Raw genomic sequence first — 25,526 nt, 5'->3', positions numbered from 1 at the left:
CTGGGGTCAGGGGGCTCCTGGGGACCTGCCACGGAGGGGGGGGTGAACGCACCCCACTTCTTCTCCCCACTGCCCCACGCTGCTGCCCTCGCCTGCAGCCCCAAGCACGGAGCTTCAGCCCTCTCCCCTGGAGAAGGAGGGCTCACTGGCAGAAATCGCCCCCCCCCTCCCGCCCGCCTCTGCCTGCGAGGAGGGGAGCAGCTTCCTCCTCCCGACGCGGCAGCAGCGTGAGGTTCGATGTGGCAGCATGTTTTCCGCGGCCCTTCTGCCTCCTTATCGGTGGCTGGCAGCAGCGTGGGACACACCTGCCCCCCTCCCTGCCTGCATTTAGCTGCCTGCACCCTGCCAGCTGCAGAGCGGGTCACCGTCGCTTGTGACAAGTGGCAGCCCCGAGAGCAGAATCAGGTCAGCTCAGGTATCTCGTCCCCTAATGCAATGGAGTTTACGCCATAATTTTACCGCTGGGGTGTCACCCGTCCACTGCTCTGCACCCTGGTTGCAGCGAGCTGGTCAGGCAGGGCTCTTCCATGGGGCTGCTGTGCTGAGCAGCGGCAGGCAGAAAGACCTCCCTTGCAGGGAGGAGGTTTGGGGCAGGGGCTGGTTTCCGGGGGCGAGCAGCACCGGGCATCTATCCCCTTGCTCCTAGCAGAGCACCTTTAAAACAAAGGGAGGGGGAAGATCAATTTTTAGAAATCTCTGGGTTTGCCGTTTTTAAGGGTGGAGGGGATGGATCAGGCAGAATGACTCCAGCCAGGAGCTGTCCCCACGTCCTGGCCAGGCCACAGCATGACCCTGTGGTCGTGGGATGGCGCAGTGTTGAGAGAGGAGCTGTGCAAGGAGAGCAAACTCCCATCGAGGGACAAACATTAGCACGGCTGGAAGGAAAAATGATGGTGGTTTTGCAATTCACTGTGTCACCAAGGAAATAGCACAGCGTGGGCTGCTGACAAGGGTTTTCCTGAGGTCAGGGTGCTCCAAAACCACTCGTTTGTCCCTGACCAAGCTTTTCCCTGCTGTGCATAAAGGACTTGTTATTTAGGTCCCCAGCAAAGAGACCCTCGAGTTTGAAAAGGGAGCGTGGGGCTGGAAGGAAGGGGCAAGGCGCAGCCATTTGCCTTGGCTGCAGAGTACCCAGCACAGCTGGCTGGGAGCAGGCAAGGTGCAGTGCATCCACACATCTTACCTAGAGCGTTTGCACCCCCAGGGTTATCAACGCCGAGAAGTCGGAGTTCAACGAGGACCAGGCAGCCTGCTGTCAGATCTCCATCCGGAGGAGAGAGCCAGGCCTGGAGGAGGACGAGGAATGGCTGATCCTGTGCTCCACGCAGGTATAGCCCACGGGCAGGCTGTGCTCACCCTGCTGCCAGCCCTGGTCTGCACCCAAGGGCCCAGGTACAGGAAACACGGGGTTGCCCCATCAGTCCTACACAGCCATGTGCTGAAACCCTTCCTTGGATGCATTTAGGGGACCCGTGTACCCTATGTCTGGCCAGCAAACACCCAGCTCTGCCTGTACATGCCATTTCTACTTCCATGGCTTGTGGCATTTGAGGTCGTCCAAGCCCTTTACTTGGTTCCCTCACCTTTCCTTTACTGTTCTCAAGGGCCAGTATGTGTTGTCATTGCTCGGAGACAGCAGCGTGAACCAGGCACATGGAATGCTCTCACCTGGGAGCAGCTCTGCCTTGCCTCTTGTAAAATGGCCCCATCTCCCCTAAAACACAGAGGAATAATGCGTGATGGTGGGTGGCTGCAAATCCAGCTGCTCAGAGCTCAGATGACAGGTCTGGCAAAGCAGCACATGATCAGCACATGAGTGTGAACTGCACAGGAGATTAACTGGTGGCAGGGAAGGGTAGCTAGAGTGGAAAAGCCAGGCAAAACACGTACAGTGATGTCCTGGCTGCGAGCTTGCTATCTGTATGAACTCTCCAGCCCTTGTCTTCCTGCTCTTCTTTGCTGTCTTGTCCCTGTTCCTCACTGCAGTTTCTGACTGGTTACTACTGGGCACTGTTTGACGGCCACGGTGGCCCAGAAGCTGCCATCATTGCCTCCAACTATTTGCACTACTGCATCAAGCAGAAGCTGGAGGAGGTTGTGGGAGGCATCACAGAGGCCCGTCCCCCCATGCATCTCAGCGGACGCTGCGTTTGCGACAGTGACCCCCAGTTCGTGGAGGAGAAGCACATCCATGCAGAAGACCTGGTGGTGGGAGCACTGGAGAACGCCTTCCAGGAATGCGTGAGTACCTCGTGCAGGGCACCACTCCTGCTGCCCCAAGCGGTCAGTCTGTACCTCCCCACTGCCCAGGGTGGGCAAGGTCTGCAGTTCTGCAGCTCATCGAGCAGGCAGGAACATTCAGCGAGACCTTTAGGCGTGCTGAGACCGCGCTGAGTCAGCTCCCTAAGATCTGCCTCAGATCTATTGCACATCGGCAGTGGTGACCCAGAGCAAAGCTACAGCATCTCTGCTAAACTGCACCCGGGGATACATTTCTTTAGGGCTAGACCATAGGTACTGTCACGCTCGTACAGCATGTACAAATTTGAGATCCCCCAATCACACTCTTAAAGCGGTCCTTCGTCCAGTAGCAACAGCTTTGTTGGCTGTACCGAAACAATGTTGTCTTGCGCCTTGCTGGTTTCCTGTGGCACATCTGCAATCAGCTGTGGTTCTGGATTTCTGCTGGGAGGCACGAGGCAGCTGCAGAAAGCAGCAGCCTGGCTCATGTCACTCTCCAGACTTGTTTAAACCAACAGGATGAAGTCATCGGCCAGGAGATGGAAGCTACGAACCAGACAGGAGGCTGCACTGCTCTAGCTGCCCTTTATTTCCAGGGAAAGCTGTATGTGGCTAATGCTGGGGACAGCAGGTGAGCCATAATAAAAGGAGGAAGTTGCTGGGGGATGAGACCTGGGAGATGAGCAAGGTTTCCAGCATCTTATTTAATCCTACAGAAGGTAAATGTGCAGCTCAGCCATTTCCCTCCTGCCTGCCACAGGACCTGTTGGAAGGACGGGTGCTCTCATCCCTCCTAGAAGGGTTTTGGGATTTCAAGGGACTGATGCTGCCCAGCCACAGGGCAGCATTGGAGTGGTAGTGCAGTAGTAAGCTCCACCTGGCAGGTGTTTAAAAAGTGGAAGGTGATTTCAAGGTATTCTCAAGAGCTTCCTCATCTAGCCTTGGCCCACCATGCCTCTAGCAGTGAGCTCTACCATTGTCAAACCAGGCAAGCTCAGTTCTCTGCTGCAACAGTGCAATTGCAATGGCGTTATTTAAAATACACCCGCATTTTTAAACGTTTCTGAGTGCAGGGCTATTCTCTGGCATTGCTCTGCCGCTGGTTACCCCCAGTCCCACACCTGGCTGACCCTGGGTCTAGCCTCAGTAAGAGTAGGACTGCAGAGACAGACACGGCTCAGCTCTTTGCCTCTTTTCCCTTGTAGGGCAATTCTTGTTCTGAAGGACAACGTTGTGCCCATGAGCTGCGAGTTCACACCTGAGACAGAGAGGCAGCGAATCCAGCACTTGGTGAGTGACTCCTTCGGTGCATCAGACAATCCAGCTGCAAGCATCCCACTGGGTCAGAGAGGGCTTCTGGCAAGAGGACCACCAGCTCTCCTCGAAGGCCACTGTGTGGCCAGAATGTCATCTGGCACTAGCCAAGGAGGGCTGGGGTCAAGATTCAACCAACAGCCTTTAGTATGGGAGATGCTCATGTCCTCCTTGGGATGTGCTTTCCCAATTCTGTTCTCCATTCTGCTGCTGGGAGTGCCAGTCCCAAGGCAGAAGCAGTTTTGGTGCCCTACTCCACTGAAGCAGAACCTGTCCATCCTCATGCCTTCGTTCCCTCCTCCAGGCTTTTCTTTTCCCCAAGCTCCTGGACGGTGAGTTCACACGCTTTGAGTTTCCACGGAGGTTGAAGGGAGATGACGTGGGCCAGAAAGTCCTGTACCGGGATTACTTCATGGAGGGCTGGTGAGTCCTTTCTGCCTGAGGATAAGGCTGCGGCACAGGGCATCTTTACCTGCTCATAGTGATGGGGAGGTGAAGGGAGAAGGGGTGAGTGAAGGATGCTGTGAGCAGCCTCTCCCCGACTGAAGGACTGGGGCCCTGGCAGGGCAGTTAGGGAATAGTTGAGATGGTCTTTCTGGGATCCTGTGAGGTGGGACTGGTGCAGGGAGTCCCAGCCTGGTGCAGGTACAAGCTGGGGAGGAAGGGAAGAAGGAGAAACCCTCGGCATTCAGCGAGGGGTCATCTTCAGCGCATCTGCTTCAGCAAGTCACCTTGCCCCTTCCTCAGTCAGCTGCCTGTGCATGGGGGCACCACAAGGGTTGAATCACAGTCGTAACACTCTGGCTGGGTTGTACCATCAAGTCAGACAAATCCCAAATCAATAGTGAATTCTCTGTTCTAGGGGATACAAGACGGTGGAGAAAGCCGACCTCAAGTATCCTCTTGTCCATGGTCACGGGAAGCAGGTAGCTTAATGCTTTACGCACTGGGAAGGCAGAGGCAAGTCTGCTGGGGGTCCTCTGTGTCCCTGTCACTCACGGTCATGCTCCGGGACACTAGAGCAGACTGGGGCTGTGGAGCACCCAGTGCTCTGGGGCTCTCCAGCATGGCACAGTCCCATAGCCCCAGTACAGCAGGTCCCTTCATTAACACCATGCTGCCTGGTTAGTGTAAACTAGAGCCCTCTGGAGCAGAAGATGCACCTTCCTCCAGAGTACCTGCTAGCAGAGCAGACAGCAGCCCTGAGCCAGCCTGCCCTTTCCTCATCTCCCCTTGCACACAAGAACTCATTTCAGATGAGAACTTATTTCATCAGGTCCTACTTTGGACTGTCTCCTTCAGCTCTAACTAGCGCCTTTCCCACAAACCCTCTTCCTCAAGGACAGGCTGAGAAAAGGAGTGGGGAGAGGGAAGGAGGAGGCAGGGAGAAGCAATGACTGCACACATCCAGCATCTGCCTGCTGGCATCAAGCAGAAAGCCCTGTCACCACCCCCAGCACTACAACCCACATGCCACCCCCTTTGCAAGGAGTTGGTGCAGAAGCTCCTTTGCCAGGAGAAAGGACCCCTTTCCCCACCCCCAAACCAACCCAGTTTTCTTCTTCGCCACCCCAAATCAAGAGCAGATACCACCACGGGCATCCTGAGGTCTGTTGCATTACCCAAAGTACAGGTAGTAACTCCAGAGCACACCATGGGCCACCAGGAGACATCCATATGCAGGCTGTCTCCATGCTCACATCAGGCCATCAATTCTGATCACCCATCCATCTCTGAAGTCTCCAGGGGCTGTTGGGAGTGGTGCTTGGAGAAGGGTCCTAAAGGCAACATAGATCAGTCAGGACAAGGCACACATTAGCCTTGAAAGGTGCCACGTTCTTATGTTTCAATACTGTTTTGCTTTGTATGGGGCCAGGCTCGCTTGCTGGGGACTCTGGCAGTCTCTCGAGGTCTGGGGGATCATCAACTCAAAGTCATCGACACCAACATTGAAGTCAAACCTTTCCTCTCCTGCATTCCCAAGGTCAGTCACGGCACATGGGAATTTCAGGGTGGAATTAAACATGCTGCTCCTCCTCTGTAGCACCCACCTTTTACAGACCTGGCAGGTCTTAGCCATGTCCTTTTTCCATCCCCCATCTCTCTGCATGCTGCCCAGAGGATCCCCAAGACAGAAGAATCTAGAAGCATAGCAGCAAGGGGATGTAAAAGATTCAAAGCACCCTGGTCCCACTTTGTCATCTCTCAGGAAGAGTCATCTCCCTGACCCCTCCAGCACATTGCAGGAATTGTCACTGATTTACTTCTGTGCTTTCCAGGTGAATGTATTTGACTTTGCTCTGCATGACATTAAGGAAGATGATGTCCTCATCATGGCAACCGATGGCCTTTGGGATGTTCTGTGCAACAAAGAGGTGGCTCATATGGTCAGGAGCTTCCTTGCAGAAAACGGGACAGATCCTCACAGGTAATAACAGCTTAGCTGTCGTTTTCCCTTCCAAAGAACCTGGTCAGACCAAAAACAGGCTGAGATCACTCTGCTTCTCAGTCAGCTCCAGCATTACCAAGCACTCTTTTCTGTGACTCTGGAAACTGCCTCCTAATCTTTCCCCATCCTAAAGAAACAATGATAAAGCTGATGGCTTAAAAAAACTGTAATGGCCTTGTGTGGCAAGGTTGTGGTAGTGGCGGGGGGGGGCGGTTACAGGGGTGGCTTCTGTGAGAAGCTGCAGGAAGCTTCCCGTGTGTCTGGCAGAGCCAATACCAGCTGGCTCTAAGACGGACCTGTTGCCAGCCAAGGCATTCAGCGACAGTGGTAGCGCCTCTGGGATAACGTTTTTAAGAAGGGAAAAAAGTTGCAGGGGGCACAGAAATGGCAGCCAGAGAGAGGAGTGAGAACATGAAGAAACAACCCTGCAGACCCCCAGGTCAGTGAGGAAAGAGGGGGAGGAGATGCTCCAGGCCCCAGAGCAGAGATTCCCCTGCAGCCCGTGGGGAAGACCATGGTGAGGCAGGCTGTCCCCCTGCAGCCCAGGGAGGTCCACGGTGGAGCAGATCTCCACCTGCAGCCTGTGGAGGACCCCACGCCAGAGCAGGTGGGTGCCCGAAGGAGGCTGTGACCCCGTGGGAAGCCCGCGCTGGAACAGGCTCCTGGCAGGACCTGCGGATCTGTGGAGAGAGGAGCCCACATTGGAGCAGGTTTTCTGGCAGGACTTGTGACCCCACGAGAGACCCACACTGGAGCAGCGTGCTCCTGAAGGACTCCACGCCATGGATGGGACCCACGCTGGAGCAGTTTGTGAAGAACTGTGGCCCATGGGAAGGACCCACGTTGGAGAAGTTCGTGGAGGACTGTCTCCCGTGGGAGGGACCCCACGCTGGAGCAGGGGAAGAGTGTGAGGAGTCCTCCCCCTGAGGAGGATGAAGTGGCAGAAATAACATGTGATGAACTGACTGTAAACCCCCATTCCCCATCCCCCTGTGCTGCTGCGGAGGGTAGGTAGAGAATCCAGGAGTGAAGTTGTGCCCGGGAAGAAGGGAAGGATGGAGGGAAGGTGTTTTGAGATTTGGTTTTATTTCTCATTACCCTGCTCTGGTTGATTGGCAATAAATTAAGTTAATTTTCCCCAAGTTGAGTCTGTTTTGCCCATGATAGTAATTGGTGACTGAGCTCTCCTGTCCTTATCTCGACCCACAAGCCCTTTGTTATATTTTCTCTCCCCTGTCCAGCTGAGGATGGGGGGAGTGATAGAACGGCTTTGGTGGGCACCTGGCATTCAGCCAGGGTCAACCCACCACAAAAACCTACTATTTTGACAACATAAAGCCACATCCTAACATTGTTCTTAAGGGAATAGTGCTACGTTAACCCAAACCTTGCATTTTTTCCACACGCAGATTTTCAGAACTGGCCAAGTGCTTGGTATGCAGAGCAAGGGGAAAGAAGAGAGCCCACCAGTGGATGCTGGATGACGGCCATGAGGCATCCTACGATGACATCTCTGTATTTGTCATCCCACTACACAACAGGGATGAGGACTGACTGTTAGCATGACACACAGGATCTCTGTGTCACCCTGCCATGGTGCTATTCAGCATCAACCTGAGACTGATGGATTTCTGCTTGCATGTACACTCTATTCCAGCAGAACCATCTGCAGTGCAATCTGAAAGCACACAGCCAGCACTTATGCAGAAGATCAACAAGAACATTAGCTCCTTAAGAACATGCAAGAGAAGAACAATGGGCAACAAATCATTCCCCTTACTCCTTTCTCATTGTTGGGCTAAGGAGAAATTACAAAGGGGGCCACACAAGCTGAAGGGTACTATTTCTAAGATCTTTGCAGTACAGCGAGACTCAAATCCACATTTCTAGTGACCCCTCTCCCTTTTTAATACTGAAGAATGAGGATCAATTGAGATCCAACCAGTCTCAAGAGCTGGCTTTTAATCAGACTTGAACGTGTAAAACTGGATGCATAAGCTAAAGCGTCCCTCATATCCATTTGCTGTAACACGAGATGTACTGAAAACCCGCGAGCTGCTGCTAAGACAGCATTAGGCATGGCCATGCCTGTGTAATGCAAACACTGAAGCAGTAGCCCAGAAGTTGCCATTTGTAGGCAGCACCACCTCAAAACAATGTTAGCAGGTGAAACTACACATTGGTGTACAGGAGCCTCCTCTGTAAAGATATACGCCTTACTATTATTTAAGAGTATTTAAGTATATTGGTATGTAATGCAACGCAACATACAAATTTCTAACAAATCTTAGTCCACAACACTCGCTAACACTTTTTCTATTCATTCAGGTAATTTCTGACAGCAAAGCTGTTTTTGTAGCAGTAGCACTGATGAGAACCAAAGTGTTTAAGTACATCAGCTGATTTAGTAGAAGAGCTCCAAGTAAAATAAAACTGGTTTGTTCAAATTTGTCTACAGTGCTGAGTCTCAAGCACTTATTACACTCATTACAACAGGAACAGCAGCACAGCAGACGTGCCAAACAGCATTGTGCCTTAAACTCTGAGGATGTGCTTCTCAACCTGTTCATTAGCCAGGCAAATTCAGGTCTGGACAAGCTTCCTATCTCCCCGAGTCTCCACTTTGGTTTTCAATATTCATTACACAAACTGCAAGATTCCCAAGTGAAGTAGACAAACCCCAGCATCTGTTTTAAGTTCTACAAGGATTAAAGTCCAAATAATATTTTTTTTCATGCATCTTACTGCAGTTTTACTCCTATCAGAGGTTTTACACAGACCTGAGATGGAGAAAAACAGCCTTAGAAAACCACAGAAGCGTTTTTGCTTTGGATTTGTCTTTGCCAAAAACCAGTTTGTCACTAGAAGTATTCCCTTAGCAGTACTACCCAGAGGGCTAAGTGTTAAAAGATAACGTGCAGTGGGAGGCCTGGACCCAGGAATGAGGCAGCCTTCTCAGCTATCTGCTCATGGTTTAAGCAAGGGATAGAACACAAAAACATTTCTCTCCAGCTTTGCTTTTCCCCCATCTTGGTTTTAACCTGAAAACAATGCACATGTGGGTTTTACCCATGTTAACTTGATGCTGGCTGCCGTCCCCCCTACAGCAGCTGTAATGCTATATATACAGCGACTGTAATGATCGAAGTGTCCTGTTACTCCAAACCAACAAGCTATTTCCCCACCTTCCTGCTGAGAAGGGGCCTGGCTCTTCTATCCAGACCACAGGCTTCTGTGAACACCCCTCTACCTAGGGCACCATACCCTCAACAAGTAGCTGTCACAAGAGTGCATCCCTATCCTGATACATTCCTAGGCAAGAAAAACCTCTTAAAATGGGCAATTTATGTAGGGATAGCTTCAGAGCATCACAACTTCCACTATAAAGCTTCTGACTTTCCAAAACAAAGGGGCTTTTAAAAAACATGGATGATTTTCCCATTCCCCCTCTAAGAAACCAGCAAGTTGTATCACACCAGACAAATGCAGAATTTACAGCACTCTGTGATCTCTCTACAAAATATTTATTAGTACAGGCACAACATTGAATTCTCCACATACGTAGTATTTTGTGACAAAGCATAATTTGACTTTATGTATTTACACTCATCTGGCAGATACCACCTAGGAGTCAAACTCCCCATACCGGCTCACAACCAAAGAGACCAGTTTCCAAAAGGCTCACCAGGATCCTAGCCCCTCGTGAAATCTCTTAAAGTGCAAATACAGTCAAGGCATTGGAAAAGATACACTGCTGCTTCCAGATTTGTTCACTCAATTGCTCCTGTGTCCCCCAGAGCAGGGGTTGGGACATCAACCAAGGACTTGGGAGCCTCAATTAAAAAAAAAAAAAAAAATCTCTCTCAAAGACTAACTTGGAGAAGGGAATTACACCCCAAATCTCCTACAGGCCAAGCAGATGTGCTCAGCCACCACCACTATTTAGAGGTGAGCTGCTGAGTCTCACTTCCCCCTTGTTTTGAAGAAGTCTTTACTTCATACCAAAGAACAAGGGGGGGAGGGACACTCATCTTTTAAATGTCAAATTTGGAGCAGGAATGCTGTTTCCTGCTTGGCTTTACATAAAGTTGGACACTCTGTTAGACCTGGGAGTGCTGTTTTTAATGAGGTCTGTTTCTCATTAGCTGGCTGCCCCGAAGAGCACAGGAATTGCAGTCCTGAAACTTTTAGAAAAGCACATAGAAGCTGGAAGCTAAAAGCTTTATTCACCTTTCCTGTCTAACCTTCTAGAAACACATGATACTCAAGTTCCTTGACAATACTTGGTACATTTCCCTCTTTTAAAAGCAGATGGAAAACACTCAGTGCTACATCAACCAAGAAAGATGTATTTGCCTGTGTGGGTGGCAATCAGCCCTGGGAAGGCATTTAGCTTTAATTTTGAACTGAGCATTAGTGCTGTGTTGTGCACAAACCTGTAAATTTATCTTCACTCCAGAAAGCCACTGGTGTTCTTAGTGTATATGTCCGTCTAGATTGGTCCTTTGGTCCTCTTCTTAAACATTTCATGCTGCAACGCACAATGTTTTACAACACTGCAAGCTGAACAAATCTTTAGACAAGTGCTCAAACCACATTAGCAAAGAGCATTTTTAGAATAAAAGACTCCGAAATGCTTCCCTGTGAAAAGTAGTAAGAAAAATGGCTGGAGGCTATCTGTTCACTTCCTCAGGCAACAGACTTGGTAAAACCCTGAAAGATTATTTGCTACTGAATGCTGAAGTTTAACTGTTAAAATGCACTACAAACCCCAAATACTTGTACATTACAAACCACTGCAAAATACAGCTGCTTATGGAAACACCAACGAAGGTAAAATAGCACCAAGCAGCCTGAAATGCAACAATACTGAGTTGAAGAGGTGGCTGTGGAAAGCTAGTCAACTGTGAGGACTGAGATAACCATCTCCCTTCGTGCTGGGCATTTATAGGTGATGGTGGGACAGTACGGGAAGAGGGATGCTGGTGTAATAGTATGAATCTCTCATCTGCATCTCCAACAGCGGGCCCATTTGGCAAGACTGAAAGCATCAGTCCGCTGTTCCCTTCCCTCTTCCAGTCTGGAGGACGGCAAACTCACATCACTGCCCTGTGCCATTAGAAATGGCTCCTTGTGTGGTAGCATCAGCAAAGGCAAGCCGCAGAGCCTAAGGAGAAGCTTCAACCACAGCATCAATCCAGACTCAAAGTTTATCAGACTGCCTCATGCTGGCAGTCCTCCGCCAACTGTCCCAGGCATGCGCTGCTACTGTAAAGGAGCCAGCAGCAGAGAAATGCTCATTTGCCATCCCCAGCTCTTGGCACAGCACATTTCACTGACAAGGGCTGTGGGGAAAGAAAAAAAAAAAAAAAGGACAAGGAAAAGCAAAACAGAAGCAACTGTTCTACAAGCCAATTTACTTTTCCAGGGAGACATGATGTGAATTACATACAGGGCTCCACACTTGAGACTAACTTTGCTGTAATAGGGGAACATCGAGACAACTGACCTAAGGTAAAATGCTTGAGCATGGTTCTCCTGTATGGACTGGTACTTGAGAGCAGAGAGAACATGCCCACTACTGTGCTTGTCACCTTACCTTACCAGCACTTTACATTTAGGAAAGGGGAAGCACACATGACAGGCGAGGGAAAGAATCAACTTTCCAAGCTGTGACCCAGCACATAAAACCAAGTATGTTTGGAAAGGCAGTAATACAACGAACACCACTTTTATGCCAAGCCTGTCCCAGCCTGCTGGTGGATGCATTTGATCAATGCAGTGTTTCAGGAAAAAAAACCTGGAACCAGGCTTGAAGACCAGCTTGCCAGCCTTTCTGTACCACTTGCCCACAAGGCTCTCTGGACCAGGGAGGGCACATCCCTCCTGTCTCTTTGCAGGGGCATTCCTTGGAGCAGGGCCACAGCAAAGCACAGTCAGCATGGTCACATGTAAGATTTTTAAAATTCAGTTCTGAAGACATCATCTGACAAAGGAAGTGTCACTCTTTCGGGGCTATCACTGAAAACCTGCAGGACCTGTAACAAAATGCATGGTGAGCTAACTGCATGTCAGTTTTATCGACAAAGGGATACAGGTCTAAGCCTGGTGTGGGGAGAATTTAATGGAGCTTATTTACAAACGAGGGGAAAACTGCATTGGTGAAGGTAAACAGCCTAGACACCCCACAATACTGGCCCACATCATATTCTTTAATATCTAGAAGTAAAAAAATATGGCCCATTCCCACTGCCCTCCCCCCCATGATATTTACAATTAAGATCAGCCAAGATGATACATAAGATACACAGGCAGGCTGTGCTTTCAGTCTCAGTTTGGTTTCTCCATCTTCCTGCTGACAGACTCCTTTATTGCTTAGGACACTGACCGGACCTCATCAGTACTGTCTGCACCCTCCAGGATGCTGGCACAGCAAACAGCAGGGAGGCTTCGCCAAGCTCTGGCAGTGGACAAAACCTGTATGGTTTGTTGCACACTACATCGCCAAAAAAAGGATGACAGGGTGTATCATGTAGATTTAGTCACCCACTCTTTCGGTGCGTGTTCCACTGCAAGAGAATCCAGCATCTGCTGTTTAAGTTGAAAACTGTCAGTGTTCACATTTGGCACAGAAGTAACTTTGCATCTGTGGACTGCAGTGAAACCAGAGATCCCAGATGTGAAAAACGTGCACTTAAGGGAAGGAACTGCACGTTCCACCTTGAAATATCAATAGCCTTGTGCACTTACAGAAGGAAAACACACAATTACAGCTTAAAAAAATGCCACAAACATTTTGTAAATAAAACAGGCTTCATTGCTCTTAGAAATAATACTGTGTCAGTTCCAACTTCAGCTGAAGCCTGCCGGGCATGGACTGGAAGATAAGAACGTGTAGCATGCCGCTTCTGAACATGCTAGGAGGCCAAGTGGAGGAGTCCTCGCAAAGGAATGCAGCAAATAAAGGTAAGACATATGGAAACATATGCAGGAACAGGAATGCAGTCTAGGAGACCTAGGCAATTCCAATACTATGCTTGCAATGATGTGCTGCTGTTAGCAGTATGGAAGTCGTCTGACAGCAGCTGCAGCGTAGGAATTAGTCGTCAATAGTTGGCAACCAGAAGGCCTACAAAAGAGGAAAGAGAAAACATTTTTTTACAGAGCAGAACACAAATCTCTCCTACAGCACACTGTAGGAGCTGATCACTGCTACCTTCTATAAGCACACAGGCAGAGATTACCAAAGAGGCAGCAACATCCTCCTAGCAGTTTAAGGTTACAATCCTTGCTTACACTGGTGTATTGGGTTTGCATGGCAAGGTTTTGGTAGTGGGGGGGCTACAGGGGTGGCTTCTGTGAGAAGCTGCTAGAAGCTTCCCCCATGTCTGATAGAGCCAATGCCAGCTGGCTCCAAGACAGACCCGCCACTGGCCAAGGCCGAGCCCATCAGCGACAATGGTAGTGCTTCTGGGATAACATATTTAAGAAGGGGAAAAAAGTTGCTGCACAACAGAAACTGTAGCCAGAGTGAGAATATGTGAGAGAAAAAAAATCCTGCAGACCCCCAGGTCAGTGAAGAAGGAGGGGGAGGAGGTGCTCCAGGTGCTGGAGCAGAGATTCCCCTGCAGCTCATGGTGAAGACCATGGCAAGGCAGGCTGTCCCCCTGCAGCCTATGGGGGTCCACAGTGGAGCAGTTCTCCACCTGCAGCCTGTGGAGGACCCCACGCCGGAGCAGGTGGATGCCCGAAGGAGGCTGTGACCTCATGGGGAAGCCCATGCTGGAGCAGGCTCCTGGCAGGACCTGTGGCCCCATGGAGAGAGGAGCCCATGTTGGAGCAGGTTTTTCTGGCAGGACTTGTGACCCCACGGGGGACCCACGCTGAAGCAATGTGCTCCCCAAGGACTGCATGCCATGGAAGGGACTCAAACTGGAGCAGTTCATGAAGAACTGCTGCCCGTGGGAAGGACCCACGTTGGAGAAATTCATGGAGGACTGTCCCTCATGGGAGGGACCCCAAGCTGGAGCAGGGGAAGAGTGTGAGGAGTCCTCCCCCTGCAAAGGAAGGAGCAGCTGAGACAACGTGTGATGAACTGACCATAACCCCCATTCCCCGTGCCGCTGAGGGAAGGAGGTAGAGAAAATCGGGAGTGAAGTTGTGACTGGGAAGAAGGGAGTGGTGGGGGGAAGGTGTTTTAAGATTTGGTTTTATTTCTTACTACCCTACTCTGATTTGACTGGTAATAAATTAAGTTAATTTTTCCCAAGTTGAGTTTGTTTTGCCCATGACAGTAATTAGTAAGTGATCTCTCCGTGTCCTTATCTTGACCCACAAGCCTTTCATTGTATTTTCTCTCCCCTGTCCAGCTGATGGGGCTGGATAGAGCAGCTTTGGTAGGCACCTGGCATCCAGCCAGGGTCAACCCAACACAGCTGGTTTGGTTTGCATTACACATTCTCCAGAGCAAGCCAGTCTTAACAAACTGAAAATACCGCCATGTACAGTAACCTAAAGAACTTGTATTTCTGCACATGCATTCACTCACTGCTCTGCTTTCACGTGTGTGTTCAAACACTGGCTTGCCAAGTGTGCTGCCCCACATATCTACCTGCCAGGTAAGGCACAATTAAGGCATAATAGACAGGGGCCTGGCTCTCACCAAAGCCCAAGGAATTATCCATCAGTGGCAATGAGCCTTCTCAGACTAATTTCTAAAAGAGTCAGTAGCTCATTGAGCTAGGAGGAACTTAAAACACTTTCCTTACCATATTGGAACATGCACTAGCAAAAGTCATGAATTTTGGATTGAATTGCAGACAGGTTATAGGACCTGTGTGTTTCCCATCCAGCACAGCCACCTTCATCCCACTTTCCCCATTCCAAACATGAATCTTCCCATCCTCTGAACCTGCAGGCAGGAGTGGAAAAGAAGATACACAAGATACATTGGAGAGGCCAGCAGAGAAAATGAAGAACCTAGCCTTTTCTGTCAGAGAACTGTAGGAACAAGCATGCCTTGTCTTCATAGCTTAACCTTAAAAATTCTCAAAGTATCTATCACTAGAGTATTTACAAAACATCATTAGAGTTTACACACCTGTACCCAAACAGCAGGTTTATATCTTTGCACTGCAGAGACTCAACTATGCAACACAGCGCAATATTATTCTGGCAAAGAGGCTAACAACTGTGGTCACCCAGTAGAAAAGGAGAGCTGACACCATCCAACTAAGGAAGAAAGACCCTTGCCAACTTGCACCTATGTGTGAGAGGTCAAAAGCTGAGTGTAAGAGTCATTGTTCACACAAGTTCTCAGTTCAGGCACAGAAGGAGGTAAATATTTCACTTGGTAGGCATAGAATCAAATCAAAGCCTTTACCATTGAAGGTAACCAGATTTCAATGCACTATGCCAAATACCAGAGGCTTCACTGGAGATGTCGACTCTCCACATTGCTATAACAGGACAGGTTTTTCACTTCAAAATGGCAATTTGCAAAGTCTAAGGCTGGACACTGAACATTTTTGTGATTCAATTCTGCTTTAGTCTCATTTAAATAGGATTCCTAATAAAAATGCAAGGAAGTTTCTTCTGCTTGTGTATCTGTATATATAGCCTTTCAGGGAAGAAAAATTAAGAAGCCCAAGTTACAACTTAACCATATGTAAAAACTGAACAGAAATAAGTGTTTTGGAACTTCTTCCAGTATAGTTTTCAATTAGAAGGGCACAAGAAGGTAAATACATGCAATAACATGCTCTCCAGAGACAGACTAAACAAAGAACCCCACCTCCCTTCTCTGAAATCAGGAAGTTCTCAGCCAGAACAAAAAAGAAAGTTTTGCCAAGACCATCACTCATCCAGGAAAAATGAGGATCCGGATACCAGGTACCACGAAGTTAAACATATTTGATGTACCAGCCATATAAATAAGAACAAAAAAACCCAAAGTGCTAGGAGAGGGCAGCACCACACAGATGCATCTGACTTGTGTTCACAGGTCCTGTTGGGCAGCAGAGTGTAGCAGAGTGACTGAAGTGCTTACCTTGGGGTCCCCAACCTGCAGCACCAGGCTCTACAGCAGTTGCAACTGCTTTTTGCAACCCACTTCACTCAAGAGTCCCTTCTGCAGGGGGTGAGGAAGGGGGCCTGGGCCAGAGGAATCATATGCTGGGAGCCATCAGGCTGATGCCTGCTGCTTCTATCAAGGCTTAAGCAGAGCTTGTTCCACAGACATGGGGGTTTACAAGAGCCACACAAACAAAATGCAGCTGCTCCAGCACATCACCAGTGCAGGAATGTCCCTGAGAGCTGTACAAACACACCAGGCTACAAGACCAATCACCCAAGCACAGACAGGTGCCTTGCTCATCAGGCAATGGAGGGCAGGTCACAACATACAGCCGCAAAACACTTTGAGGCAGCACATGAGCACATCCAGCCACAGGGTGAGGATCATTGACATAAATTATATGACAGGTCTCCACACATTACAACAGTTTGCTGGTTTCTTTTCTGGACTAGCATTCATATATAAAGGAAAAAATAAAAGTCTTGCAGGCTCATTTATATTTCGGTCTAGAAAATGCTGAGTAAACTAACAAAACAGAAAACTGTCAATGCAAAGAAAGCTTACAGCTGCGTTGTGTTATCTAAATACATTTTGCTTCCCAACAGACACAACTTTAGTCCTACATAATACACCTAATTTCAGAGCACTGAAATTCTTTCCAAGAATAATTATCTTACCTATCATGATGAACTGAGAGTCTGGTGTGAATGATGCCTCCAGTGTGACAGCCTTACTATTGTTATAACCCTATGGCACAAAACAGGAGAGTATGTAGTAGAGAGTGTGTCCACAGTAATCTCACAACCAAAGGGTATGTGCTCTCAAAACTAACACCAACTTTCAAGTAAGTAACACAGGCAACATGCTCACCCCAAACGTATGCAGGATAGCTCCTTTAAAGGCATCAATTAGTCGAATGAACCCTCCATTAGTTGATATGAGGATGAGTTTGCCATCATTACTGAACTTCAGGCCTGTCCACTCACATGTTCTATCATACTGCATCTTAAAGGTAGCAAATGGGCCCTTGAAAGAAAAAACAAAAAGGGAAATACGATGTAGACCCTATGCATTGCTGCTAATAAGAGTCTGCTTTTAACCTTAGCTCAGGAAAAAGTTTAAGGTTTTTCAAAAGAAAATCTTTAGTCCTAAGATACCAAAGGAAAGCATCATGGCAAAAACATGTCACTGCATGTGTAAGTTTCAAAGAAGTATGAATCCACAGTTTCCATAGCAAAAAAGAGCCACAGTACGGCATTTCAATAACAAACAGTCCCATACTCTACCACATTCAACAGCAGAAATGAATTTAAGGTACAATGAAGTTTTCAAACAGGGCTGCTAACTGAATTTAGAGAAAGAGCTTGAGACAGTATTATTGTCATCTGACTTTTGAAAACCATGGAACTAACTATGCTCAGTGCTTAGCCAGTTCAGCTGGCCACCCAATTACCTTCTGACAATCCTGGCTCCACCTTTGCCAGTGTTCTTCCAGAATAAGCAGCAAGAAAAAAAACCCACAAAACACCAAAACCCAACAACAACAAAAAGCCTGAACAGGAGTTTGGAACAGGTTACAGTTAGCAGAAGTAAACTTTAACACTGGTTCAAGAGTGGATTTCGGAATTTGGTGACAGCATGTATCCCTTTCTGTCTGTGAGATGTGTACTTACTGAAAACTGTCTAGGTGCCAAGTAGGCACCCCAGCTAGTAAGCTGGGGTAAAGAAATCCAGCCTCTGAGCACTGAGTTTAGACTACTTCTTGCAAGCTAAAAAGTGTAAGAAGTGAAGTTAGGGTAGCTCACCTTGTCAAAAGAACGGAGATCGTAAAGCTTCACCATTTCAGAATTTACTCCAGCAGCAAAAATCAACCCTTCTGGGTCAAAAGAACACACGGGCTTCCCCTGGAGATGCATTAAACCCTAGAAAACGAAGAAGTCAGAATTATTTTGCGAAACTGATGCTCACATTTCTACCACCACCCTTTGAGCCTGCTATGAGCACGACAGCGGCCTACGGGCAGAACAACTGAATTTCAATTGTAAATATTGAGGTTTTACGAAGGTTCAGGACTCAGCTTCTCAAAAGCAACTCTGACTACTTCAGGTCATCATATGGAGCTTCCAGTTTGCTGCAATGACAAAGTTTACATTACAACAAATCAAGACCTCATTTGAGCTGTCATCCACTGTATCCTGACTGGCAGGTCTGTGCATGTTAGCCAGATGTCTTTATGTAACTGTATGCACATAAATAAGAACCCATCTTTGATTAAATCAACCATGCATTTAAGAAGTTTCTGCATTTCTGAAATACCATTCTTCTCTAGAGCAGTCTAGAGATTTTACTACTTCTCTCTTCCTTCCAATTTATGTCAGTTTTCCCTGTGCTCTCTCAGTAAGCGAGCCAATATTCAGGGTTTCCCAGTAATATTTCTAGGCACTACGGCTGCCATCTCATGGACAAATTAAAAATTACAAGTAGCACTTTCTCAACCTGTTTCCCAACCTTTGCTGGATGCAGCTTCCAGTTACAAGTCCTAGTTTTACCATTCTTACAACTTCAGGCACTAGCATAAATCTCAGAATTACTACTGAATTTACAACCCTATGTCATCTGTAGCGACTCCGAGATTGAGATTCATCCCAAGGGAAACTTACACATTGGCATTAAAGGCATGTTCCTGGAGAAAGGCAAAATTAACATTTCTTGTCAGAAAAAGCTTGGTTTTAAGACAGATAAAACCATTCTGTAGGAAATGTAACCTTTTCTTCCTTTTGCATTTACAGTTACACCATCTGGACTAAGTAAAGAGCCCTCTCTCATAAGCAAAAGGGTCCCAATGAGATAGGAAAATATGAGAGAACACTACGTGTCCAGATTATAGGGACAAAACAGCTCATCACAAATAAAAGGTGGAGATACTACTCTTAGTCTTTCATTCCTGCCCCTGCTGCCAGCTCTGGTACTTTTCTCAGCCTACACAAAGCCTGCTTCCACTAAAAAAAAGTAAAGTATTCCAGCAAAATAAAGACAAATAGGGTTTTGCCTTGCTAGAAAGTTAAATTTGCTCACAAACAGGTCTGATGAACAATAAAGGTGATGCAAGGAGGGGGTAGACCATGTAGCTGCTGTGTTACTTTAGATCATCAGCTTCTTCACCAAATTTAATTGCATCAAGGCATCAATTTTAAACACACACCATAAACACTCAGATAAGATGCATTCCCCACCCAAGAGAGATGCCAGCTAAGAGAACACTCTCTACATGGGGTAGCAACCTGAACAAAGTGATGACACCACTCTTGTTTCATCAGCTCTGGGTGTTACTTCTTGCTCTTCCCAGCGCCTCTCCAGCAGAGACATAGGTGAAAGCGAGTGGTGTTACACAACGCGACATACATTTTCACAGAGATTTGCGATCGAGGCTCCTTCAGCATTCCAGGAAGATGTCAACACTAAATCAGCAGCATACATTTCTGGCAGTGTTTTTGTTTTATAACAAGCACACATCCATTTTTCATCCTTCTAACTGAAAATGCAACACACTATGCACATGAATTTGATATCCTACCTGACAATTTGGAGAACGGAGATCCCAAAGTCGAATAGTTTTATCAAGGGATCCAGAAATAAATGTATCATCCACTGGAGACATTGAAAGAGCAACCACTCTGCAACACAGAAGACCGCATGCATCAGAGACACATAGAAGAAGTGAATGGAGCAACGCCTACCCCAACAGTTGTGTACAAGCTCGTAATCGCCATTAACAGTTCTACAAAGCGAAAACCAGAGTGAATCGAGTGTAACATAACTCAAGCTCATTTACAATCATTACTTCAATTTCTCCTGTACTGTGTCCAAGCCACATCTTACCTTTTTGTATGCCCTGGAAAATACCGGATGTATTTGTTGTCATGCAGGGAGAGGTATCGGATTGTATCTGAAAACATAAACAAATCATAAGCTTTATTATACCATGAACCCAATGTTATCTAAAAGTGGTCACGCAGTAAACTTGCTCCCCACAACAACAGCAATCTTGCCACAGTGAGTAAGTCTGGTCATTTGATTTCAAGTCAGACTTTGAAACAGAATCAAGTTAGAAACCGACATAAAATAACTTGGTTTCCAAGGCAGAACTGGAAATCACACACCAGGAAAAGATACTTCCCACAGTATGAAGTCATATTACAACTTGAAGGCAAACTGTCATGTGATTTATGCAAGTTAATTTCAAAGCTGCTAAAATTTAAGTACCAGTAGGTTTTATTCCATCATTGTCACAAAATTGAGAGTATCAAATTTACAAAGTTGATACTACCACTTTTTTTTGCTATACAGCATGAATCTTGCTGTCTTACCTACATACATGTCAGCAAATAAGTCTCCAACTAAACAATAAGCATAGGAAATGTGCAAATTCTAGCATTTAGCCAAAGAGAAGATAAAAACATGAACTTCAAAGCCAGGACAAGACCATTAAAAAGTAGCAAATCTCTCTTCTTTTTTTTTTATCTGACAATCATCAGCTTCACACATTCTCTGCACTTAGAGCAGCTAAGCTTTAAGAGGAGGACAGAGGAGTAATCTAAAGCTTAGCCCACTTTAAGCAATCTTAAAAATATATTGAATAAATCACTGCAGCACCACCACATTTCTCAAGCGCTAATTTTATTCTGAGTATAGATGAACATACCAAGAGTAGCCCAGAATTTTGGAAGATGCTGTTGAGACTTCCTCCCAAGATTAAAAGAAATCCTTTTAAGAGGAAGCAATTATTAAGGCACAGAAGCCACTTTTTAATCTTTAAGTGCAGATCCATCTGAGCAATGAAATGTGAAGAACACAAGTTAAACCTCTGGTATCTGAAAGCAGCATCAGCAAAATCCCTTCTCACACTAGTTAGAGGACACTAGTTTAAGCTATTGCTGGATGGAAGAGATTGGCATTATGCACCTGCACCATACAGTGCCAAAAGATTCCATACAGCTGTAACATGTCCTTCTGGCTGAGGCTCTAAAGATAAACTGAGGGAAAAGGACATTTTTACTTTTGACTCAGAAGAACAAGAGCCAACAGGATGCAATATGCATAGAGCATTTTAACACTCATAGGGCTACTGTGTTCACAGCTTTTTGAAAGGCTCATTCAGCAAAATTTAGTTTCTGGGAAAAAATGATCAAGTTACCATTTTTCCCTGAGGTTTCACATCAGGCTGAGATGAGATTTCTAGACCTCCCTCCGGTATTTGACAAGAAAACTAAAGCTGACTGATCAACCTGAAAACATGATGCTGGTGACACACCATTCTGAAAGGCTCTAAGTGACCTGGGCTGACTATCCAAAACAGAAATCCCCACCACCAGTGTCACATCCCATCATGGCTAGAAGCAATATGCTTCAAGCATGCTGTTACGACGCACCTCTAGTTTTTCCTGCAAGAGCTGTCATTACCTGATTTCCAAAGTATCCATGCAGAATTTCATCTTCCTTTGCTAAAGAGAAAGCACTGGGGAACTGTGATCCTTTGCGATCCTTTTTGTTGGCAGTGCTCTGTCCCAGGCAAGGCAGTGGCCTGTACAGTTATCTCCTGTACCGGGTGGTATCATAGACCCTCAAACTGTACAAACTACTACCTCAGCCTGGAATCAGGCAAGAGGAACTAGGTTCAAAGGTCTTGAAGAAATCTTCAGAAGTGGATTGGCAGCAATTCCAACATATAAAATGCTTGGGAGCAAGCATCAGCACTCCTATAACACGTTCCTGGGTTAATTTTCCCTCCTGGTAACTGCGTAACAGGTTAAATACAATGCACCTTGCCCAAGACTGCATGTATTAGGGACTACAGAGTATCTGGACCCCTACAGACAACACAACACTGGTTTTATTAGGCTTACGGTTAAGAACAGCAACACATACTTTCACATTCTATCTTTTTCTTTTCTTCTAATCAAGTATTTATCATAACACTACCCTGCAGGATGAAGGCTCTTAAGTTTTGGTTCCTCAAAGGCTTACCAGTGCTTATAAACAAAAACTCACAACTAAAAATGGCATTAAAAATGCTTCATTAAATTGTTAATTGTTAATTAACTGTAAATTAAATAACAGCCAAGTCAGAAACGTGACATAAGTAATAATAAAAAAAAAGTAGGCTGTGAAACAGACTAAAAAGAAAAGTGCTTTCCGTCACACTTTTAATCCTTTTATACCATTAAATCCAATTCCGTTGGAAACTTCCTTGCTCCTCTAGTTTCAGGCCCAGCTTGTTCTAGTTTAACCCAGCTTCCTAACTCTTAACTTCCATCTGCTCTAAATTCATACTCTTTTAAATTCCTTAAGTAACCTAGCACATGCACAAGGCACCAGTATCTCTACTGTCAAGCTCCATCTCTGCAAAGGAAAAACCAAACCAAAACCACTATTCCAGAAATTATTATGAGTTTACAAATACAATGTTAAAACCCATTTATAAAGTGCTGTGCTAAGAGACTTGTTCACTGAAAAACTCTCAGACACTGACTACAACAAACAAAACTGACAAAATTTGAAATGAACACTAATTCTTCCTAAGGTTGGAAACAGCTAACGTACCTATCTGTGCCAGTTCTTATATCTGAATTGTAAATTAAACTCAAATACATTAATAGAGAGCCTGCCATGAAGCTCTAGAAGCCCTTCAATGTCACTGATTTACAGACTGTGGCTATCACAGACACTGGCTGCGGAGAAATGGCATGAAAATGGGTGCTCTGTCCATTACATGGAAAAAACAGATTAACAGAAGCAAAGCTAATCTCAGAAGAGTTCTGTGACCTCCTCCAGGCTTGGCTGGTTATCTGCTGAGTTACCTGAACTTCCTGCCCTCCTTGCTGCATATAGAGAATGGAAAAACATTCCCTTCCTTTGCAGTTGACTTGTGTGTGTACCAGAGCGAGCTATTGCTTTCAGCCCACCTTCTGGCCACATGCTCCTTCTACCTCATTTCACATGTAAGAAATTAAGGCCCAGACGCTGACTGACAGCATTGGTATCAAACAGCAAAGTGAACAGCAGAATCAAGGACCCAGCTTTTATCACACTAACAATGTTATTATTGTATTAGTTGTTGCAGCAGTGAACAAAACTCACATCAGCATACTTGAGGGAATATCACCAAGTTGTGCATTAGAGCCGAACAGTCATTCCCCTATCTCTGACAGCACGTTTATCACTAAAAAGTTGCTATAATTTTTTCCCAGCTCTTTAGAGCTATTTATCCAGACATGTAGTTTTAAGTGTAAGGAGATTAAATATGCTCAACTCCAGTGGATCACTTACCATCTATTTTATTGGAGCTGTACACAACAGTGTTGGCAGCATGTGTGTACCTGATGAGGTCCACTCCATACTTCTTACTGTACAGCGTTCTCTTTGGTCTGTCAGAAGGAAGCAGAAATAATTGCACTCACTGCAACAAAAAGCTCAAACTGAAACTCAACACATTAACAAGGCCTGTTTTCATTGAGATATTACAAGATTGTTTCAAGTAGTCAGATGTTTTTATACAAAGAAAGAAAAGCTTTTGTATTTGATTTTCAAACAAGCACCTTGGTGCTTTCTCCAAGACCACCCCTAGGCTTGAGGAGTTCCCTGTAACAGCTGCAAAATGCACTTATTTGTCTCCTCGAAAAATTCTTTTTCCCATGATGTCTACTGTAAAAAGAATACGAGGAGCTAGCATAACAAGCCTTTAATGTCAAGCAGCACTGCCTCCTCATTCCCTTGCCCATCCAAATCTCTAATTAATCTGCTGCTTATTTTAGATTGAGAATAATTTGCCTTTTTGTTCTGTTACTTCAAAACCCAGAACAGGGTGTCTCATTCAGACTAGGGCTTCTCGGTATTAACACAAACACATATATATAACAGTTGTCTATAAAAGCAATGGTATCACAGGGACTCTCAAACTACTGGAGAATTATACTCCTATCCAATCTTAATTAAAGCATGAAACTCAAATATAACATTTGCAGAATTAAAGACATTCTAGTGAGAGTGAAGACAACATACAGAACTGGATTTTTAGGGGTCTGGTAAGCAAGTGATGTACTGCAGTACTAGAAATTTAAAGTGCAAAGTAAACTTAGAAGTAGCTGGTTAATAGGCACATCTTGCAGCAGCAATGCCTGTTTAAGCAGTGCAAGGTCTTCACCACCCTCCTTCCCCTTTCTTCCTCAGCTGAGGTAGCACAGAGGTTTCAAAGCTGGGCAGTCAACCAGCAGGGGCACCAATTAACACCAGAAATAATACAGTCTCTTCCAGGAGTTATTTTTAATCCAGAAATTCATAACTCTGGTTATTACACAGGCCCACAAAATATTTTACCAACACAAACCAAAGACAACAGCATGGGAATGGAAACAAACAGTAGGAGCGGTTTAAACCAATACTACTGCCAAAAGAAGTTTATCAGACTACACCCACAGACAAGGTATTTCTAAAATGCTCAACTTTTTCCTTGTTTTCATATTGACACACCCAAACAAGGGCACAAGGTCAAGGCTTTTCATACCAGAACAAATAGACATTCATTCTTAAAGATTAATTCTCAAACAGCAGAAGCCATAGGGCTTTGACTTGAAATGAACTTGCTGGGGACAAGCTTCCACTAACTGAAAGGCAATACAGCAAGTGTAATTAAAACTCATACACCATCCGTACCACTTAGACCAAATCTCAACAGATTCTTCCTCAATTCCTCCAGTAGATTTTTAAATCAATTTTCAGGTGCAAACATGCTACAAACTGAAAACAACACATCAAATGTAACTTTAGACACAAAAATTCTGTAAGATTATGCCTGATATACCTCCCCATACTGCTCTCTGTAGTTACCTCAGCTATGCTATTGACCAAATTGGGGGGGAAAAAAAAAACAACAAAAATACCCCACCAACTTCAAAACATACTAAGACTCTCACGCCTAGTCTGGCTCTTCCTTATCTATGACCAGTTTAAAGCTTACAAGCTCTATTCAGAATAAATGAATACAGACCAAATAACATACACAGAGACAATACAGATTGACAGATGGACAAAAGCACATTTACCACAAAGAAGGAAAGAAATTAATTCTGCATTTTAAGAAAGGTGAAGTTTTCATGTAAGCTGATACAAGCAGAAGCATCTCACTTCACACAAGACAGAGCACCTGTTCCCAATCAACTATTTAAAAACACAAACAAGAGAACTGTTTCACATATTTTTTAAACAAATCACAATCACTAAACATAATTCCAAGTTTAAGGTTAATTCATCCAGCCCACTTGCAAATCAAGCAATATCAAAGAAAAATGCTTTATGAGATCACAGTCAAATCTGCTATAGAATCACAGAACCATAGAATCGTTTAGGTTGGAAAAGACCTTTAAGATCGAGTCCAACCATCAACCCAACACC

At 45.9% G+C, this 25,526-nt stretch overlaps 2 protein-coding genes across 2 annotated transcripts in view; one reads left to right on the top strand and one right to left on the bottom strand.

The window, feature by feature from the left end:
- Positions 1-1,332: 1,332 nt before the first annotated feature.
- Positions 1,333-8,706, top strand: PPM1M (protein phosphatase, Mg2+/Mn2+ dependent, 1M). The gene is made up of 9 exons (XM_010573027.1): positions 1,333-1,392; positions 1,987-2,241; positions 2,760-2,872; positions 3,447-3,531; positions 3,860-3,978; positions 4,418-4,481; positions 5,432-5,539; positions 5,835-5,983; positions 7,414-8,706. Exons 2-9 carry the CDS (start codon positions 2,128-2,130, stop codon positions 7,556-7,558), a joined length of 897 nt encoding a protein of 298 aa, XP_010571329.1. The 5' UTR covers positions 1,333-1,392; positions 1,987-2,127; the 3' UTR covers positions 7,559-8,706.
- Positions 8,707-12,296: 3,590 nt separating this feature from the next.
- Positions 12,297-25,526, bottom strand: part of WDR82 (WD repeat domain 82) — a 17,022-nt gene continuing 3,792 nt past the window's right edge. The window contains exons 2-9 of the mRNA XM_010573017.1: positions 23,406-23,503; positions 19,959-20,025; positions 19,654-19,753; positions 17,885-18,001; positions 16,950-17,105; positions 16,757-16,826; positions 14,773-14,915; positions 12,297-13,133 (exon numbers count right to left, since the gene is read on the bottom strand). Coding sequence (XP_010571319.1) covers positions 13,104-13,133; positions 14,773-14,915; positions 16,757-16,826; positions 16,950-17,105; positions 17,885-18,001; positions 19,654-19,753; positions 19,959-20,025; positions 23,406-23,503 — 781 coding nt within the window. The 3' untranslated portion in view covers positions 12,297-13,103. The remainder of the gene's footprint in view (positions 13,134-14,772; positions 14,916-16,756; positions 16,827-16,949; positions 17,106-17,884; positions 18,002-19,653; positions 19,754-19,958; positions 20,026-23,405; positions 23,504-25,526) is intronic.

This window comes from Haliaeetus leucocephalus, unplaced genomic scaffold (genome assembly GCF_000737465.1).
Source record: "Haliaeetus leucocephalus isolate CR32 unplaced genomic scaffold, Haliaeetus_leucocephalus-4.0 Scaffold2, whole genome shotgun sequence".
Classification (NCBI taxonomy): Eukaryota; Metazoa; Chordata; class Aves; order Accipitriformes; family Accipitridae; genus Haliaeetus; species Haliaeetus leucocephalus.
Note: the sequence above shows the minus strand (reverse complement) of the source record. Positions and strands in the feature narration are given on the sequence as shown.